The following is an 18,814-nucleotide window of genomic DNA, read 5'->3' as shown; positions in this document are numbered from 1 at the left end:
TGCATCAGCTAGAAACACTTTAGGTTTATATCTATATTTTTCTTTTGTACTTTTGTCTTTGAGTGTTGAGAATTAAAGTTAGATAATTGTTTCGGACAATATAGTTATTGAGGTTGTGGAGTGTTTAAGATATGTCTATATGTGTTATAAATATTTTATATACTGTTATTTTTTTATTTTCATTAGACAACAATTGTGATTTTTTTCTTTTGATTTTGGAGTTACTACATTATATTCTTATGTGTAGGATTATGTTTTATAATTTATGTATGTTGTTTTTCCCAACAACTAGTATTAGAGTTTTGGTTTGGTCCAGAGAAGTTAAATTGTTAATATATTTTTTGATTGCAACATTGTCTGATCTTTCGCATCACTAAAGATTAAGATATTGTAAAGTGTTGTTTTTTCGAAAAGACCTTGACTAAGAAAGACATGCTACTTAAGTTGTCTATTGTGACACACCAATCTTTCCTATAAATCTACATGGTGCAAGTTTACATTCGCCACATAAATTTTAATGAAATAATAAAATTTACTTTGTGAAATATTTAAGTCAATTGTGTATTGATACAATCAAGATCGCACAAACCGCAAAATAGAAAATGTTAGTGAATTCTTGATATGGTTTAGTTTTAAATGAAGTATACTTTTTGTGCAGGATATAATAGTTTAAAAAAAAAATTGTCTGGTGTAGAAAATGAAAATAAAAGACCTATCAATTATAATCAAGGTGTTGAGTTGGAGTAGACAATTGTAACATCTTGAAACATTACTCCCATTACTCCGTATGGTATAAAAATAAAAATAAAGGGAGGCCAATTTATAAGTATGACATGGCATTGTGGGGACCACTTTGCAGTAGTACATTGAAACCCAAAATGTGTTCTTTTAACTAAAGAAAAACTATAAGAGATCATTTTCCTGTAAATAATATTTCATATTTTGCAATGGCAATCTCAATCAGGATAAAAAATATAAAAATAAATCTTAATCATACCTTCACTGTTATTAGATTCCCAATATACAATGTCTTTGTATTACCATGATTGATTGTAATGCTAACACATCTTTTACAAGAGTTCAAAAATGAAACCATAGTTCTAGTTACAAGACAAAATATTAACACTGTTCTATATGGGATTATGAGGCATAATGAGATATCAAGGGGCTTGTGGTCATCATAGTTAAATGATTTTTTGTAGATATGTGAAATCCAAGTTGAAAATAAACTCTTGCTAAGTGCAGATAATTTGTCATGTGTTTTTAGTTCTCCTTGAACGAGAAGGCTTATTTGCTCCAACCTTCTTCGAAGAACTAGTGATACACTTTTGAGGATCTTCATTGCTTAAGTCATTATCACTTTCTTCATCAAAACTTTCAGTTTTGTCTGTGTCTTCCTCTTGAGGAGATTTGTCAGCATTATCTTGTTTCGACAGCTGATCTCGAAGCTCTCTCAGTTTTGCTTTCTTTGAATTTAAGACACCCAGAAACTATAACAGAATAACATATGCAGATTCAGTTGGAAACACGAAAGCGTAGGGGAAAAATGCAAAATCTGTTATGTCATCATAGTACACGTAATGAAAAACATCATAAATACCAAAGAAATCTGTGGTTTTATATATCAAATTACAATTTAATTTTGTGTTGCATTTATCAAATTTTTTATGTTTATTTTTCTAAGGGACTTGTTCGTTTAAATTAGTTTAGGACCCTATTTGCGACTTACAAATTAGTTTAACAACCTACAATGTTTATATATTATATGCAACGTCAGACATTACAAATGAGATTCTAAAAACAGTGTATTGGAATGACTTGATTACAAAAAATATACTAGTTTACGGATGTAATTACAACTTTTTTAGTTCGGGAACTATTTATAAATCCTCAAATAGTTTAGGGATATACTGAGTAATTAAACCTTAGATATTCAAGATACAGATATGAATGGGTTCCATATGGGAAAAATAACAACTAGTTCAATCAATTAATTGCTTGAGCAATCTACCAGGAGTAGGACGAATGGCATTCTTGAGCGACACAGGGCTTAACCATGCTATGCCAGTAAACCATGCAGGTCAAAACTTTCAATGGACAAAAAGAGATGACAAAAAAAGAATTACAAAGTGAAAGTAAACGAAGTTACCTTTGTATAGATTTGAGATTCAAAATCCACCCTTTCATTGGCTATTCTCTCACTCTGAGCCAAGCACTTCTCAGCTTCTACTTTCGTCTTCTCAAACAAATCTGTTTTTCTGACAACTTCTTCCTGTATATGCATATATAAACAAACATGCTCAACTATGATGTTCTTAAACTAAAGAAAAGGGAGGAAGGCAAGGCTATAAGTACTGACTATTCCAAATCAAGCAATGATTTGAAAAAGTGAGAAAGATTCTTGTCCTGTTCCCATTAATAAGAAAAGAGCATGCTATTATAAACCTCATATTTACTGAAGTAGAGACTGATTGCCTTATGTTCAAGACTTCAGTTTATCAAAAGGATACGTTTACCGACTTTCTGTGAGGAGAGAAGTATTACACACTTGCAGAAAATGTAATGAACTGTCTTCATTTTTTACTGCAAATATTAATACAAAAAGATTGTTGAAACTAATTGTGCTAGGTTTGTGATTTGTGAGTAAGCACTTATGCTAGTGAGCTAATAACCAGAGATTAAAGAACTAGTAAGTTAGTCAAGCTTAAGTTCTGTAATGCTATATCAACTGAGCTCATTTAACATCTATGTAAAGTTCACATAGCAAATGAAAGATTATAATATCAAATCTCAATCACAGGTGACAACGAAATGGTAGAATTTGAACAAATAGGATTAAAGAAGAATGAACATTTTCTAATTTAGTTTTAGCTACTTCTGCCCTTTCTCTCAAGATTATAATTGAGGACACGAGTAACAAGAATGCTTATTGATATTTTTCTAAACAATGATTTCTCACACAGAGAAAAAGGTAGTAATTGAACGAATTGAATACAACAGAAAATTGGCAATGAAACAACGATATGCAGGATTTTACCATTTCACTTATCACCCCATTTAGTATTAACAGAAACTACCATTTCACGCCATTAAACAATCCAGTTCTATTTGTTACCATTTATCATCCCAAGCATGACATCTCAAAGACAATAATTATAATGAACTATCCGAGAACTATGAAAAATACAAGTGAGGGTGACTGAAATTACTTGAATGAAAAATGCACTGAAAAAGTTATGCCAAATGTTATCTTACACTAAGCCTTATGTTTGCGTCCATGAGAAAGTCCAATATTTGTGCAGTAGTTTTCTTACAATCAGGAGACTGCATGCATTTCCATCTCCAATGCAGAGTCATTCCTCCCTTCTCAAACGTCCATGACAACTGCAACATTCACACAATATTAATAGCCAATAGTGAAAGGAGCACCTCTGTCTCTGTGACTGGATATTTAATGGTGAGTGAAACGGAATGATATAAAAAATGGAATATAATGAAATTATCATAAAATTGATTCAATATTTTTACGATGGAATATCTATCCCAAAGAAAAGCCTCACATTGCAGAAAGAAAAAAAAAAGTATTGGCAAGGTTTTAAGTATAGGCCCACGACTGCTATATATGCTGTTCAACATTAGATTTTTGTTGTCTCTGTGACTGCGATTGAGGCCACATCAACCGCATTTGACCACGACTCTCATCATGGATCACAATGTAACCACGACGTGGTCGCTATTTAAACCTTGAGTATTGGATTGAGTTGAGCTGGATATATTTCTTAATGTGCCAATTGTATCCTAATAAAAAATCAAAACTAGTATGGTTCCATTCCCTCCATTCAATTATTTTACTCTTAGCACTTAAAACATACACAAATATTTTGCGGGTTTCACTAACGAGTACTTTAAAGGCATTGTTTAAGATTTCCAAATAAAGTAATTATTCATTGAAAATTCAAATATATCTCTTTCCAATGTACTAAAAGACACAACATCCACGAAAACTAACTTTTATAGATTTTGTAAACAATCCCCGAAGGACACTCACTAACATTTTCTGTTTTGAACCCAGAGTACTAAGACTCATTTAAGAGGCTGACTTCTCCAAACAGATATTCTTTCATGCAAAGTTCAAAATTGCAGTCCGCAACCGCAATATAACAGGTTTAGAGGTCACCGCAACGACCTAACATCAACCATAATTGCAGCCACATCGGCCCCATTGTTACCTGATGTAAAGGTTTGCTACCTATAAGTGACCGTAATCGCAATTTAAAATAATGATTTCATGTGTACCGGCTTGGAAAGCCCTTAAATATGCTTATTCCACTCAACTATCCACCAATCATGCCACACCATACAATATTGGTAACATAACAAATACTATTTTGAACCAACCATGAATAACAAACAGTTGGTTTTTACTAAAAAATTAAAACAAACAGTTGGTAGGTTAAGTTACCCTTTTATGTCCATCACCAGCATCAGCAAAAGCATAAATAGAACCATGCTGCTGAAACCCCAAGTAGCTTTCCGACAACTGCACGTATTCAGAAACCGGTTGATCCCACTGAGCAGCACGCTGCTTCAACTCTTCCTCCGATGCTTACAAAATTTAATAACCCCAGAAAACAAAATCAAAACTTGAAGATAATTTTGGAATGAAAAAGTAAAAGGGTATTAGAATACAGTTAGGGATTAGTAGTACCGTAGCAGTACCAAGCAGTGAAGCCATCGGTGATGGAGAGGTTGAAGTGGGTATCAAACCAAGTTCCCTTCACAAAGATTGCTTCTTCTCCGTTTATCTGTAGCTTCAAGCATGTGTGTCTCTTTTTCTCCTCCATTGATCACAATCTTGAGAACAAGGAAGAGGAACAAACATCTATGTCAATTGGAAGAACAAAGTGTTTAATTAACTCATCTAGGATTAGAACACTGGCTGACGAATGTTTGTTAATGCAAGAGTATAATACTTTCTAAAATGATATTAGTAACACAAAGCGCCCATGGCCTAATGGATAAGGCGCTTGACTTCTAATCAAGCGATTGTGGGTTCGAGTCCCACTGGGCGTGATTTTCAATTTTTTTTTCTTTGTAAACTTACTTTTTTTTTTTCTTTAAGTATAGGCCCACGACTGCTATATATGCTGTTCAACATTAGATTTTTGTTGTCTCTGTGACTGCGATTGAGGCCACATCAACCGCATTTGACCACGACTCTCATCATGGATCACAATGTAACCACGACGTGGTCGCTATTTAAACCTTGAGTATTGGATTGAGTTGAGCTGGATATATTTCTTAATGTGCCAATTGTATCCTAATAAAAAATCAAAACTAGTATGGTTCCATTCCCTCCATTCAATTATTTTACTCTTAGCACTTAAAACATACACAAATATTTTGCGGGTTTCACTAACGAGTACTTTAAAGGCATTGTTTAAGATTTCCAAATAAAGTAATTATTCATTGAAAATTCAAATATATCTCTTTCCAATGTACTAAAAGACACAACATCCACGAAAACTAACTTTTATAGATTTTGTAAACAATCCCCGAAGGACACTCACTAACATTTTCTGTTTTGAACCCAGAGTACTAAGACTCATTTAAGAGGCTGACTTCTCCAAACAGATATTCTTTCATGCAAAGTTCAAAATTGCAGTCCGCAACCGCAATATAACAGGTTTAGAGGTCACCGCAACGACCTAACATCAACCATAATTGCAGCCACATCGGCCCCATTGTTACCTGATGTAAAGGTTTGCTACCTATAAGTGACCGTAATCGCAATTTAAAATAATGATTTCATGTGTACCGGCTTGGAAAGCCCTTAAATATGCTTATTCCACTCAACTATCCACCAATCATGCCACACCATACAATATTGGTAACATAACAAATACTATTTTGAACCAACCATGAATAACAAACAGTTGGTTTTTACTAAAAAATTAAAACAAACAGTTGGTAGGTTAAGTTACCCTTTTATGTCCATCACCAGCATCAGCAAAAGCATAAATAGAACCATGCTGCTGAAACCCCAAGTAGCTTTCCGACAACTGCACGTATTCAGAAACCGGTTGATCCCACTGAGCAGCACGCTGCTTCAACTCTTCCTCCGATGCTTACAAAATTTAATAACCCCAGAAAACAAAATCAAAACTTGAAGATAATTTTGGAATGAAAAAGTAAAAGGGTATTAGAATACAGTTAGGGATTAGTAGTACCGTAGCAGTACCAAGCAGTGAAGCCATCGGTGATGGAGAGGTTGAAGTGGGTATCAAACCAAGTTCCCTTCACAAAGATTGCTTCTTCTCCGTTTATCTGTAGCTTCAAGCATGTGTGTCTCTTTTTCTCCTCCATTGATCACAATCTTGAGAACAAGGAAGAGGAACAAACATCTATGTCAATTGGAAGAACAAAGTGTTTAATTAACTCATCTAGGATTAGAACACTGGCTGACGAATGTTTGTTAATGCAAGAGTATAATACTTTCTAAAATGATATTAGTAACACAAAGCGCCCATGGCCTAATGGATAAGGCGCTTGACTTCTAATCAAGCGATTGTGGGTTCGAGTCCCACTGGGCGTGATTTTCAATTTTTTTTTCTTTGTAAACTTACTTTTTTTTTTTCTTCACAAACTTACCTTTTTTTTTTTCTTTCTTGATAAATATATCAACTAACAGAAATAGTAATTACTGATTTTTGTAAGGGTCACAAGACGTGCACGTGCAACAAAGGCTTTCTATATCTTTGTCGCTGCCACTGGAGTAGCGAGTGACCTATGAATTTTGAGCGACCAAATTTCAAAGATGGTTCTTCACTATGTCGTGCTACTCTTGTCGTTGTGCACCTTCTTTTCTTCAATTTCATCTCATCAACATGAACACGACCCTTCAATCATCTCAACCATCGAACAATTTTCCGGTTACTCAATCCACGAACCCACTTCCATTTCTTCACTATCCGTTGATGCTCAAGGTCTTCAGAACCAGGTGCTCAATCATTCAAACTTTGTTATTAACTCCACCATTTCACAAAAAATCTTTTTTTCTTCTTGTGACGGTAAATTTTTTACATTTTGAACTGTACCTTTTTGTTAGATTGATGAACTTTCAGGTTTTTCTGACTCACCTGCTCCATCAGTAACTAGGGTCTTGTATACTCAAAAGGATGTTTTAGCTCGCAGGTATCTATTTGTCTACATAAAGTTTCAATTTTTTATAAATTAATAAAGTAGTAGTGATTGAATCTAAACACACGTGTTATTTTAATTTAATATGTTTCCCTTAATCTTTCTTTATCCAAAAACTTAATATTTGCTGAAAATTGAAATTGAAAACAGTAACCTTGGCTTGTATGCAAATGAAGTTGTATTTTCTGCCATATATTTTTATATAGCATATTACCATAAAATGGATGCATGTATAAACTAACCAATCAATTAGTAAATGCTTAAATGAATAGAAAATATTTCTAGGTAGCCCTTGAATAGACTAAAAGACATAATTAGTGTGTGCACGACTATAAGGTTAGGTATGGTTCTGTGCAAAAGAACATAGTTGATGACTTGATATAATACTGCATTAATTCAAAGGTGAAATCCATGGTGCAAAAAAGATGTGTATGTTTTTTGTTTTTCTAACTTTTGTATATATGATATGGCGTTAATTCTAAATAAAATAGTCAATCTGCTTATACATATGTGCTTGACCATATTTCTCTGTCGAACGTGCGATGTTTGTGTTTTATAGACTTTACTCTTGTCTTCCATCTGTAGGTATGTAAAAAACCTCATGGGAATTGCTGGTCTATCTGTGAGAGAGGATGCTGTTGGTAACATATTTGGTCGTTGGTGAGTGTTTGTTTCTCAAATGCTTTTCGTCCTCAAAAGCTCTTTGAATGAACAACCATTCCACGAGCTTCTAATTCTATCTTAATATTTACATTTGTAATTATCGCTCTCTGATATCTAAATTATGATCAACTTACCATTGACCCAGTCTTCAAATTCATATTATCATCTTAATCTTCCCTCCTTTAACTTAGCTTTACCTTTTCTTGCTTTATGTAGGGATGGCAATGAACCCGAGCTTGCCGCTGTTGCAACAGGTTCTCACATTGATGCTATACCTTACTCGGGAAAATATGATGGAGTTGTTGGTGTTTTAGGTGCTATTGAAGCTATCAATGTCTTGAAAAGGTTTTTGTCTTTCTTATTATTGCTTATATATGACTTAATTATTAATTGGTTTCTTCTGATAATTAGCAAGCTTGCCTTGAAGTTTCTGCATCTTGAATTTTACACTGGCCTTTCTGTGTGTGTTGAATTGGTTGAGTTAATGTTTAACCAACATATGATAGTTTAACCCATTTATGATGAACACAACTCAGGATGTGTTAATGCTCTGCAAATAACACGATGTCAATTTGTTCAACTTTATGAAATAAGAAATTCCACATGTAACTATTTCCTTGTAATTACTTATATATAAAAAAAAGATCCAAATTCAGATGTGACTTACATTGCTCAATCACTATCCACTTCTGTGAGTAGCAATGTTTGTAATACTGACTAAATCATTAACAGGGCTGGCTTCAAACCTAGAAGGCCGTTGGAAGTCATATTATTCACATCGGAAGAACCCACACGCTTTGGAATAAGTTGCCTGGGAAGGTCAGGAACAACCTTTTACATACAATCTCAGGACATGACTCCTACTTGTCACTTTTTTGTCCATAAATCAATTTATCTTTATCCTCTCAACTTATGTTATCATACACTATTTGTTCGATTAAATTAGACCCCATACTCTACTTTAAGCTTCAACATCCATTACTTTGTGCAGCCGCTTATTGGCTGGGGGTGAGACTCTTGCGAATACTCTAAAGACAATAACCGATGGTCAAAACATATCCTTCTTAGATGCTGCAAGATTTGCGGGGTATGCAAAAGATGAAGATGACTTATCCAGCGTATTCTTAAAGAAAGGAACATATTCTGCTTTTATAGAACTGCACATAGAACAAGGGCCTATTCTGGAGGATGAAGGTACATATCTCTGGACTAACATAATCTTGGTATTAGCTGAAACTTCAATAATCATGTCATTTGTTTCTTCATCCAGGAATATCTATAGGCATAGTCACTGCCATTGCAGCTCCAGCAAGTCTAAGGGTTGAATTTGAAGGCAACGGTGGTCATGCAGGCGCCGTCCTTATGCCTAACAGGTGTGCACTATCTTAAAATAGATATTTTTCTTTTTCTTCTATAGATTGCATCCTTATTCTTTTTTTTTATTGCCACAACTCAAACATGAATTGAAACACCTAGATATTCTTCTTTCTCCTTTTTTTGATGCTATTCAATAATCTTTTCATATTGTTGAGTGAAAGAATAGAAGCGTCAAGTAGTACACTATTGCATGATTATGTTATATTTGCTAGTTCGCTTCATTGATCCCTTTGAAGTTGAAACTTCTTCATTAATGAACTCTAATGTTTCAAGTATAATCTTTAAATCATATGGGTCAGAAACGATGCTGGTCTGGCAGCCGCCGAATTAGCTCTGGCTGTCGAGAAACATGTCTTGGAATCTGGGTCTATTGACACTGTTGGCACCGTCGGTGAGTTATCATTGCAATACCTCTATTTGATTAATCAAAGAGCCTTCATTTAAAATAACCTCCTATTTTACAAGGTATCCTTGAACTGCATCCTGGAGCAATCAATAGCATCCCTAGCAAATCACACATAGAAATTGGTATGTATTTACTGGAAAATTTGAATTGTATCTTATGCAGCACCGACATGCACGTTACATTCAATCACTTCTATTTTCTCAAATTTTTACTTGTGTTTACATATTGGTGTTGTGTTCGGTGTCTGTGTCTAATATTTCATAGGTCGTACATAGTATTCTTACAATGTTTAGTTACAACTTTACATGTAGTTTGGCCATACAATAATTGTTTGTTATTTATTTTTTCATTTCAGAGAATTGGTTAGTTTTTCTCACTCTCTACCTATGGATAATTCCAGTTACTAGTATACTATACTTGGTCATATAGATATTTACTTTGTAATTGTTTTGTGTTGCTGCAGACACCAGGGACATTGATGAGGAAAGAAGAAACCAAGTTATTGAGAAAATCCATCAAACAGCAATTAGAATAACCAAAACCCGAGGTGTCAAGCTCTCTGAGTTCCATATCATCAATCAGGATCCGCCAGCCCTTTCTGATGAAGCAGTCATCAATGCAATGGAAACCGCAACAAAAGAGCTAAACTTGACGAGCAAGTTGATGATTAGTAGGGCCTATCACGACTCGTTGTTTATGGCCAGGTATTTGCAGGAAGATAGGTTCAAATGGTTTTAACTGAGCAGAAAATATTTCCTTATCATACACCCCAAAACTTCCATTCTTAAATTTTCAAATGTTCAAATTAGATTAGGATAGGATCTAAGCAAAAGAATTGTTTCTAAAGGTTCGACGATTCAAATTAATTGGAATAATGCACTGATGACATACATTTCCATTGAGCTGACACCTCATCGACAATTAGAATACTATTGAATTGAATGCCTTTCTCTCTTTCATATTTTTCCTTCTAAACCGTTTAATTTGAACACTTACGTACAGAAAACCATATACAATGGACTGCACTTATATAAAATATCTGATGCTCATAAACGTTTGTTATTGCAGGGTGTCTCCAATGGGCATGATTTTCATTCCATGCTACAAAGGTATTTACTTTTCAACTTTTTGTGCTAAAATGAATGAACCGTTGACTTAACCCCTATTCCCGGGTTTGATTCCCTCGGAAAGTAAAAACTCTGCTAATTTCCAATGGTGGGAAAAGGGGAAGGCAAGAAGATCGTGAATAACAGTGTCGACTAGAGGGGTTGGGCTGTTACACTTTCATATGGACATGCTTTCTTCCAGTATTTAGTCTTAAGAAAAAACTATTATTTTCCAACAGCTTTATAAAGGAAATAATTTATCAATATATTCTTGTTGTTATCGCTTTGGCAGGATACAGCCATAAGCCTGAGGAGTTTGCTAGCATTAAAGATATGTCAAATGGTGTAAAAGTATTGGCTTTGACCTTAGCCAAATTGTCTCTTCAGTAACATCTTCTGTTGTGACTTTGACTTGTGTTGACTCTCATTGCAGGACAAGAACATGTAATTTATTTCTGTTACACGTTAGTAATTAAATAAATTTAAATTTTTAGTTATACCCCTTTTGTGTACAGTGAGTGGTTGAATGAACCATCTAATTTGAAAAATGACTCTACAAGTAACATTTTTAGATAAGTATATAAAATGACTCTAAGTTGCGGCATTGTAGAATGAAGTCTCAAATACCCCAACCATAAGAGTGTTATTATATCCTTGTAATAGGGCCACTTTGTATGGAGGGAAAAGACATATTACCTTTCTCAGTTATCCATATGCTGCATTCAAAATCTTAGCTATGATTAAAATAGCTATAATAAATGAATTCAATTAACAAAATTAGTTACACATTAAGAAGAAAAAATACATATATATTTTAGTTTGGTAGTTGAAATTTCCCTTTTTTTAGAAACTTTTGAGTAAGAGAATGAAGTTGAGGATAGTAGAGACTTGTCATAGAAAAAAAGAAGTTAAGAAGAAGATGAAAGAGTTGACATGGTTAGGTTTTCATCCACATCAATCCAAGATAATAATATTTTAAACTATCAAACCACAACATGACTCGAGCTTATATTATTCACACATGACTTGAGCTGTTGATCTATTTGACCTATAAATAATTGTCTTCTAAAATTCTTTCTTTTCATTTTTATTATCCGTTGACAAGACTGCATGATACACTGTACTTCAAATTTTACACTTGTCATCGAATACAATTGATTGACCACTAGCTTTGAATCCAACTCATAAATTACATTTTGGTATCACCTTCAAAAGTTGGAAGATAGAAAGCAATGAGTTTTGTCCGAGGCAAACTGAAAGCATTGCAGCGGAAACAGTATATATTATAATTCAAATTTATGAAAGGTGGTTACTTTCGACAACCACACAGTGCAACAACTATAAGAACCGATAGATTTAAAGAGATAAAACTCTCCTATTTAAATTTAACGATTTCACATCCACTGCAATATTCAAATTTTGTATTTGTTATATACGTAGACGTTACAAGTTAGTTATGATTAAATGAAATATAATTATATTAATTATTTTAGAGACATTATATTAATATGTATCATATACTAATTGTATTATAATTTTTTACGGTATTATTTAAATTTTATATTTCTTTTTAATTATTTTATATTTTAACTCAATTGTAACTTTTTAACAAGTTGCACATTATTATTAATGACCGGAGAAGTCAATTTAAGAATCTATACCAAAACTCAAGTACAACAAACACGCAATACTTTAAATGAGTCCATATCTTAATTCAAACCCATACTAACTTATAAAATGGTAAATATGGACGTATGATGGACTTTGAATGTGTTATACATTTATGATTTGATAAATTGTAAGAGGTTGTTGGGCATTTATCAAGGGGTTATGCAAGAGCAGTCAAGTATAGGGTCTAAGCAATGCTTAATTAGATGGGGTGTCTTTTCTTTATTCGCTTTTATCCAAAGATATGGGCATCATGATTTGTGACGATCACTAATGAAGTCTTCATAAATATGCTAAAACTGGCTTCGTAAGAAATATTTAGACTTTTAATTGTAAATTACCAGGGATGGCAAAAATAAATATTTACAGATAAAATATGCCATGAGTAGAAAATAGGTAATCTAATGGATACTGTAGATAAAATAAATGAATATGTTGATTATCTGTTTAGGTAATAAATACAGTCATATATTTGATGTAATAATATCTGTATCAGCGAATATTCATATCAATTAATAAAATTATTAAGTTTTTTTTTTGTTTGATAATAAAATTATTAAGTTATAATGCATGTTTATTTGTTAGTATATTATTTTTTATGATACAATTTTATGATACATTTATGTATTGATGTATTAATATTTATATATGTTAATATTTTTTGTATTGATAAAAGAAAGAAAAAAATTATATGTAGTTGCAGAAGAAATAAAACTTTTATTCATAAATTATTTTTTATTAAAAAAAATGATATATGTGAATATTTATAAAATATTGAATATTCGTTTAACGAATATTCATGTAGATACATAAGACACAAATATTATTTTTATCTAATAAAAAAAAACAAATAAGTACTGTTTGTGTTGTGCGTATCATCGCTATACATTAGTGAGGTAATTAAGTTAGCTTGATTGAGGGAGACAATTTTTCTCACAGAATAATACAACTTAGATAATAAATACTATGTGTGGATATATAATGACAACCGACACTACTAATTAGTACTTTACGTCTAGAATGAGACTATAACTACTCCTATTTATCTATTTATGTTTTGATTTAGAACTTTCTTCAATAACATACATTTATATTATTTTAGGAAAACTATGACTTGTAAAAGTTTTTATTATGACTTTTATTAGTTGAACTACTCTTTTTTGTTGATATATGATATAATAAATATTTGAATTTCTTTTAGATTATTTTTAACGTGAATTTTGTTAACAAACCAAAGAAATTCATTATAAAAAAAAAAAAAAACTATTGTTAGCACAAGGTATGCTCCAACATGTCAACACAAACACACCCTAGAGCTCATAATACATCCAAGAACAAAACAATCAGATAGCGACATCTGTTATTACATAACTTGGTGTCTTAATTTAAAGTGTCACGTTTCAATAAATTATCATTTGTTAGTAACCTTTTAGCCTAACCTCCAAGCACATTAAGGAGACATTCAACAAGGAGACATTAAAAAAAAAGTGACATATTCTATTCCAAACAATGTCATAGCTTTGTGATAGTTCACCACTTATAATAGCCGCACCCTTAATTATTTTCCAGCTTAGTAGTCATTGACTTAGGTGACACTACAGAAGTTATGGAGGAAAAGAGAGATAAAAAATTAGAGCATTTTTTAGACTTTTATTATCTAATTTATTTTTTAGAGAACCGTTTTACTATTAGTAAATTTGTTTGGATGTCTTAACATATTCGCCGGGTATCGAAATATTTGCGAAATATTTTGATATAGGATTTGGTAAAAAATAACGAATAATAGAAAGTTAATATCTAAGATAATATCTAAGAGATGAAACTTACAATGGATAAATTAATTAATAACAGATAACGAATAAGCTAATAAATTAAGTTTAAGTCTTTCATAAAAACATTCTTATAATAGTAGTTGAACTAACTTATAATTATTAAACTTACTCATAAAAAAAAACGTATAACTATTAAATGATATCAAAAATTATTTATAATTAAAATGTAATTTTTTTTAAACTTAAAAAACTATGTTATTTTATTATGAGTTTTTTTAACTATTTTAAAGAGCGTTAAATCACATAATAAATTTTTTGAGAACTAATTAAGATATAATTAAGCAAAACATAAATAAAGATAAATTGTAGATAAATTGTGTTTAAAAATAAAATTATTGATTAACGTATTTTTAAATGATATTTACAATAAATAGTTTTAGATTAAATATTAGTGTCTAACTCCTATTATCATGGTCTCCAAAAAAAATTATGCTCTATTCTTCCTTTCCCCTGTTCACTTAATTACCTTTCCCCTGTTCACTTAATTAATGTATGTGCACATTCCTTCTTTCTTTTTACTGTGCTCCTTAAAAAATAACTATTTTGTGTTTATCTGTTCATTTTCCCAATTTATTAAAATATTTTTGGAAAACGGGTACAAATGTGGAATTATCAGCTAATACTGTATTTGAATTTTTATTTTCATCATTTCACTATGATTTTGATTATAATTTACTTCAGTTCATCATAAATTTAACCGATTATCTTTCTCAATTAATAAAATTAAAATATTTTTAGAAAGCTATAATGTATACATACATCTTGTTTAAGTTTTTCTTTATTTGACTTTTATTTATTGAATCTTTATTCTCCTAATCCTACCAATAATCTAAGTCGATTAGTTACAGTAGAAGAAGATTGATTCCCAAGCTATATGACTGGTGGCTGTACGAAAAGCATTTCCATAAGTTTCAAATTGTTGTAGAGGGAAACAAAAGCAAAAGCCCAAAACATGCAATTACATATCACATCATAATACCCTATTGTAAAAGCCAAAAATGAAAAGGGTATTCAAGTAATTTAACGTGATCGGACTAAAATAAATCCAATTTTTACAATTGACAAAAAAACGTGGATGAAATTCAAATTCAAAAAAAATGGAAAAGTGGAAGTTAACGCCGTGAAGAAACGGCGCGTGACCAACTAGGCTCATATAAAACCGCGACAGCACAACAAAACAAAACAAAATAAAAACACAAAATTTACGAACTCAAAACACAACAACACAGTCACTTGCATTATTTCTTAATTTCCAGATCCAACTCAAAATGTGAGTCATTTTCCCTTTCCATTTTCATCCATCAAAATTCACTTTCATTCTTTTCTTATGAAATTTTTCCTATTCCCTGTTTGTTTCTGTGTCCTTTTGCTGCAATCAATTTTTTCATTACTCTATGTAATAGAATGTTCAATTCTTACTATTCTTCATGTTTTGTAAATTAATTGGGTTCTGTTTGACTCCTTGAAAATGTCATTGATGTTCACCCAATTTGTTTTGCATGTAGAAACTAGGATGGAAATCCTTGTTTTTTTTCCCTTCATATTATAAAAATAGATATTTTTTCAAGTTTTTTATTTATTTTATGAACGGATGGTTCTTGGTAACCACTTAATTTGCACTTTTACCTTTTGAATGGTTGGATCCAATTTTGGAAAAATAATAATGTGTACATTTGGAAATTTATAATTCCCAATCTTATTTAGCATTTGGGTTTTAACTCAACTTTTCTTTTGGGTTTTAACCAATGTGTGTATGAGAAAAATAAAATTTATTTCTTTTTCTAAAGCGATTTTGGAGCTTGAGAAAATTCAATGTGTCTGTATTTGTTCAATTTCAAACAACTTATCATGTGTCTTATTCTCCTGGCTTATTCTTTTTTTTTTCAAGCATATAATATGATGCCTTGTCGTATAATTAATCATATAGTTGAGTTGTTGATTTTGAATTATTAGAGTCATAATCATTGATTGAAGATGCGTGCCAACCAATTTGATTGCTTTCCTTTTTTGTGTTTTAGTTTTTCTTGACTTAGGTAGACAATTGGTTCTATTTTTTTAATGATTTATTTATGTTAAATAATTCACATATACCAACTTTCATACTTTTGGAATTTGTCCTGCTCATACTTATTTTTTTTATTAATCTTTTGCCCCATGGTTCCACTTTTTGGTTGAAACTATTATGATTTCTAGAGAATATTCTCATAATGTTTAGGGTTTATTAAAATAATTAAATTACAAAGAATGCACAATTATAGATATCATGGTGGAACATTTAGAATGTCATTTTCTTTAACAAGAGTTTTATTCTATAATAATACTATATTTATTGAAATAATGTTCTAATTTTATACTTTATGTGTTGGCTCAATCAAGGAAGTTTATGCCATCCATATATATGCTGTATTGTCATATTTTCATTGTAATCTTATATATTACTATTTCATTGAACCACTTAAGTAAAATTTTGATAACAATGAGTAGACATTAATCAATTTACATCCCTTTGGAATCATTCTTTAATTTCGATTTCAACCTTGAAGTTGTATCTTGTAAGACAATTGATTTTGTTCTGACACTTCCTTGTTACATAGTGCAATGGGAATAGAAGATTCAGATATTTGTATCATCAAGGAGCCAGATCGTGTCATAGTCTATTCCGATGGAATTTCGCACGATTCAATTCATGAAAATGGAACTAATAATCACAATATCACAGAGTCTTATGAGCATATCAATGAGACTACTGAACATCATAGTTCAGAGGAGAGCACAAAGGAATATGAGGTGAAGGAATGTACAACAGAAGTTTCTGTTAAGGCCTCCGACGAATTGAACATTAGAAAAACCGAGGAGAAGTTAACCTCCGATTTCGAGGGTGTACTCATTGAAAAAAGTTCAAAACCACATAAAACAAAGGGTAATCACAAGCCACGAGATACTGTGATGAAGCGCGGATCAAGACCTTCTGTTGGGAATGTTCAAATCAAACCTACAGTTCCACAACCATTTTCCCTAGCAACTGAGAAGCGTGCTTTGGTTGTAACACGTCCTACTTTGGAAGAAGATAACAAAGGCAGTAATGGAAGAAAATCTTCTGTAAATAAAAAAAATGTGCTATCTTCCAATATGCTTAAACAGAATCAGGTATTATGCTGATGTTGAATCTGCTTCCTCCTTTAATTTAGTTAACCTTATGTCTTTATATTTATGGAAGGTTTAAAGAACAACCCTTATATTAGTCTTCATAGAATATATGGTTTGGGAAAAAGTTCTAAGTTCTAAACAAGATAGCTGTAAGCTTTAAGACGCCTCATCGAATAAGAGGTTCCTCAAAATAGTAACATAACCATTTACCATGTTATAAGGAATGCTACAAAATTTCAATTTAAGGAAATGAAATTTGAATTGTCTATTTCATATGTCTAATCTATTGCTGAATTATTTTATATGGTTAATTTATTACTTTGTACTCAAAGTTAGTCTTGAAACTTTTGTTTTGATTGCTTGAATTGAACCATGCAGTTGAAGACTCCTTTGGTACCAAGAAAACCATTGCAACCCGATAACAAGAAGCATTCTGATGAGGAAGATTCTTGTTCAGTTGCTTCTATGTATCCTTTTAAACCTTACGGAATTTCATCTCATTTTTTCTTATTCTAGTTAGCAATGATTCTTTTACCTTCATCTTATAATTCGAAATTGATATTACTCCTTGACCATATAAAGAACTGGGGCTTCTGTGCGGTCATTCAAGTCCAGGGCAACTGTCGCTGCTGCTCCAGTGTTTCGGTCGACTCAACGTGCAGAAAGGAGGAGGGAGGTAAAACATGTGATATATAGTTAGCTTTGTTTGGATTTGGATAGGTTTTTCTACCCCAAATTGATGATTGATACATGGTTCCTTTTTATTGTGTCATAGTTTTATACAAAATTAGAGGAAAAGCAACAGGCAATGGAGGCTGAGAAGAATCAAAATGAAGCAAGGAGCAAGGTACATAGGGCTTTCTTCATAATCTCCAAAACCATGAATTACAATGTCTTTCTGTTACTTCTTTTCTGCTTATAAATATGTTGCAAATAGTGTATATTTTGTAATTATCTGCAATAATTGTATTCGGCCCATTAATCAGTCCTGTTAATTTTAAAGTAGCCTAATCCATAAACATATTAGTGTTTGTACTATACAAAATATAAAATTATATTGTTTTTTTCACTCTAATTTCTTCAATGATTAAGGAAGAGAAGGAGGAAGCCATCAAGCAGCTGAGGAGGAGTTTAATGTTCAAAGCAAGCCCTATGCCAAGCTTTTACCATGAGGGGCCTCCACCTAAGGTTGAGTTGAAAAAGGTATGTAATAATGTTCTTGTACTTATAACAAACAATATTTATGTGCAAGGTTCAGTGAAATTCATGTATGAGGTTTAGCGTAGTTTGTGTTAATCTCTCAAAACAAATTTTATCAATAGTTACTAAAAACAACACATTGTGATCAAGTTATATTTTTGGTCTTAACCCTCCGGTTCCCAAGAGAAAGGGACCTTGGTTATTCAAAGTTCAGC

General features: G+C 32.0%; 4 protein-coding genes and 2 non-coding genes across 6 annotated transcripts in view; 4 read left to right on the top strand and 2 right to left on the bottom strand.

The window, feature by feature from the left end:
* Positions 1–966: 966 nt before the first annotated feature.
* On the bottom strand, positions 967–4,955 carry LOC101497506 (DNA repair protein XRCC4). The gene is made up of 5 exons (XM_004495289.4): positions 4,709–4,955; positions 4,463–4,605; positions 3,256–3,384; positions 2,150–2,272; positions 967–1,490 (listed from the first exon to the last, which is right to left on the bottom strand). The coding sequence occupies exons 1-5, from the start codon at positions 4,842–4,844 to the stop codon at positions 1,254–1,256; spliced, it is 768 nt and encodes a 255-aa protein (XP_004495346.1). The 5' UTR covers positions 4,845–4,955; the 3' UTR covers positions 967–1,253.
* Positions 4,956–5,000: 45 nt separating this feature from the next.
* TRNAR-UCU (transfer RNA arginine (anticodon UCU)) lies at positions 5,001–5,073 on the top strand. The gene has a single exon. It is a non-coding gene; the product is annotated as a tRNA-Arg (tRNA).
* Positions 5,074–5,960: 887 nt separating this feature from the next.
* LOC140920140 (DNA repair protein XRCC4-like) lies at positions 5,961–6,463 on the bottom strand. Its single transcript, XM_073367475.1, has 2 exons — positions 6,231–6,463; positions 5,961–6,127 (listed from the first exon to the last, which is right to left on the bottom strand). Exons 1-2 carry the CDS (start codon positions 6,364–6,366, stop codon positions 5,976–5,978), a joined length of 288 nt encoding a protein of 95 aa, XP_073223576.1. The 5' UTR covers positions 6,367–6,463; the 3' UTR covers positions 5,961–5,975.
* A 59-nt stretch (positions 6,464–6,522) lies between these two features.
* Positions 6,523–6,595, top strand: TRNAR-UCU (transfer RNA arginine (anticodon UCU)). The gene has a single exon. It is a non-coding gene; the product is annotated as a tRNA-Arg (tRNA).
* Positions 6,596–6,707: 112 nt separating this feature from the next.
* On the top strand, positions 6,708–11,251 carry LOC101497175 (ureidoglycolate hydrolase). The gene is made up of 12 exons (XM_004495288.4): positions 6,708–7,000; positions 7,109–7,194; positions 7,786–7,860; positions 8,080–8,208; positions 8,596–8,682; positions 8,855–9,057; positions 9,134–9,236; positions 9,540–9,631; positions 9,706–9,768; positions 10,110–10,350; positions 10,715–10,755; positions 11,045–11,251. The coding sequence occupies exons 1-12, from the start codon at positions 6,818–6,820 to the stop codon at positions 11,140–11,142; spliced, it is 1,401 nt and encodes a 466-aa protein (XP_004495345.1). The 5' UTR covers positions 6,708–6,817; the 3' UTR covers positions 11,143–11,251.
* A 4,130-nt stretch (positions 11,252–15,381) lies between these two features.
* Positions 15,382–18,814, top strand: part of LOC101496849 (protein WVD2-like 3) — a 4,422-nt gene continuing 989 nt past the window's right edge. Inside the window, exons 1-6 of the mRNA XM_004495287.4 lie at positions 15,382–15,522; positions 16,847–17,399; positions 17,778–17,866; positions 17,982–18,075; positions 18,175–18,246; positions 18,492–18,602. Of these exons, the coding sequence (XP_004495344.1) occupies positions 16,851–17,399; positions 17,778–17,866; positions 17,982–18,075; positions 18,175–18,246; positions 18,492–18,602 (915 nt within the window). The 5' untranslated portion in view covers positions 15,382–15,522; positions 16,847–16,850. The remainder of the gene's footprint in view (positions 15,523–16,846; positions 17,400–17,777; positions 17,867–17,981; positions 18,076–18,174; positions 18,247–18,491; positions 18,603–18,814) is intronic.

The sequence above is a fragment of the Cicer arietinum genome, chromosome 4, assembly GCF_000331145.2.
Source record: "Cicer arietinum cultivar CDC Frontier isolate Library 1 chromosome 4, Cicar.CDCFrontier_v2.0, whole genome shotgun sequence".
Taxonomy (NCBI): Eukaryota; Viridiplantae; Streptophyta; class Magnoliopsida; order Fabales; family Fabaceae; genus Cicer; species Cicer arietinum.
Note: the sequence above shows the minus strand (reverse complement) of the source record. Positions and strands in the feature narration are given on the sequence as shown.

Bases quoted from the DNA above. Each gene is read 5' to 3' on its own strand.
- LOC101497506 (XM_004495289.4), bottom strand. From the start codon at position 4,844: ATGGAGGAGAAAAAGAGACACACATGCTTGAAGCTACAGATAAACGGA. The intron at 4,606-4,708 runs GTACTACTAATC...AAATTTTGTAAG, and splicing joins CACTGCTTGGTACTGCTACG to CATCGGAGGAAGAGTTGAAG. The intron at 3,385-4,462 runs GTAACTTAACCT...TGAATGTTGCAG, and splicing joins CTGGTGATGGACATAAAAGG to TTGTCATGGACGTTTGAGAA.
- LOC140920140 (XM_073367475.1), bottom strand. From the start codon at position 6,366: ATGGAGGAGAAAAAGAGACACACATGCTTGAAGCTACAGATAAACGGA. The intron at 6,128-6,230 runs GTACTACTAATC...AAATTTTGTAAG, and splicing joins CACTGCTTGGTACTGCTACG to CATCGGAGGAAGAGTTGAAG.
- LOC101497175 (XM_004495288.4), top strand. From the start codon at position 6,818: ATGGTTCTTCACTATGTCGTGCTACTCTTGTCGTTGTGCACCTTCTTT. The intron at 8,683-8,854 runs GTCAGGAACAAC...TACTTTGTGCAG, and splicing joins GGAATAAGTTGCCTGGGAAG to CCGCTTATTGGCTGGGGGTG. The intron at 10,351-10,714 runs GTATTTGCAGGA...TTGTTATTGCAG, and splicing joins GACTCGTTGTTTATGGCCAG to GGTGTCTCCAATGGGCATGA.